Source organism: Oncorhynchus kisutch, unplaced genomic scaffold (assembly GCF_002021735.2).
Source record: "Oncorhynchus kisutch isolate 150728-3 unplaced genomic scaffold, Okis_V2 Okis07a-Okis12b_hom, whole genome shotgun sequence".
Taxonomy (NCBI): domain Eukaryota; kingdom Metazoa; phylum Chordata; class Actinopteri; order Salmoniformes; family Salmonidae; genus Oncorhynchus; species Oncorhynchus kisutch.
Window position 1 is genome coordinate 12,219,989 of NW_022261984.1, and position 826 is coordinate 12,220,814.

Genomic DNA, 826 nt, shown 5'->3' on the forward strand with positions numbered 1-826 from the left:
TACTGTTACTATAAATTCAGATGGATCTGTGAGAAATAGGATTCATCCTCGGTACTCTCTGAACTGCTAAATAAGATTATGCTAAGTACTATCAATCGTAAACTATTTTATGCTTATTCAATTTACCTTGTCAAGAACATACAATATATAACAAGACAAATGTAGAATACATTATAATAAAACTATATGCAATAACAATACAATGACTTGATAAGAGAAGGACTGTTCTGTCTGTTGTTGAGGAAATTCACCACTTAGGACTCAAATTCAAAGGAAATCAATCTTTATTATCACAGTCACAGAGGTTCACTGACTCAATACAATCCTGATGTTAATGTTTATTATTATTACTTTTTAGTTTAGTCTACTTGCTAATTGCCCGGAAATTGCAGTCACGAAAACGGCGAAAAATATTCCAAATTAGGTCACCTGATGCTGCCAGAGAGATTCTCGTGTAAAATACAGAGGTAGCCATTATTCCAATCGGTCCTACTGAAAAACAAATTGTCCTGATGGATATATTATCGAATAGATATTTAAAAACAACTTGAGGATTGATTATAAACAACGTTTTCCATGTTTCTGTCGATATTATGGAGCTAATTTGGAATATTTTTCGCCGTTTTCGTGACTGCAATTTCCGGGCGATTTCTCAGCCAAATGTGAAGAACAAACGGAGCTATTTCGCCTACAAAAATAATATTTTTGGAAAAAAGGAACATTTGCTCTCTGACTGGGAGTCTCGTGAGTGAAAACATCTGAAGCTCATCAAAGGTAAACGATTTAATTTGATTGCTTTTCTGATTTCCGTGACCAAATTACCTGC

At 34.0% G+C, this 826-nt stretch overlaps 1 protein-coding gene across 2 annotated transcripts in view; it reads left to right on the plus strand.

Annotated features, from left to right (window-relative positions):
• The window catches only part of LOC116360210 (CD209 antigen-like protein C), a 23,292-nt gene extending 22,917 nt beyond the window's left edge, over positions 1-375 (plus strand). The window contains exon 6 of one of the 2 annotated variants that reach the window (XR_004206972.1): positions 1-339. This exon is cut by the window's left edge and continues 94 nt beyond it. Coding sequence is in view for 1 of the 2 variants with exons in the window: in XM_031815127.1 (XP_031670987.1) it covers positions 1-39 (39 nt within the window). In the remaining variant the exon portion in view is untranslated. The other variant, XM_031815127.1, reaches the window with a different exon arrangement.
• Positions 376-826: the final 451 nt, after the last annotated feature.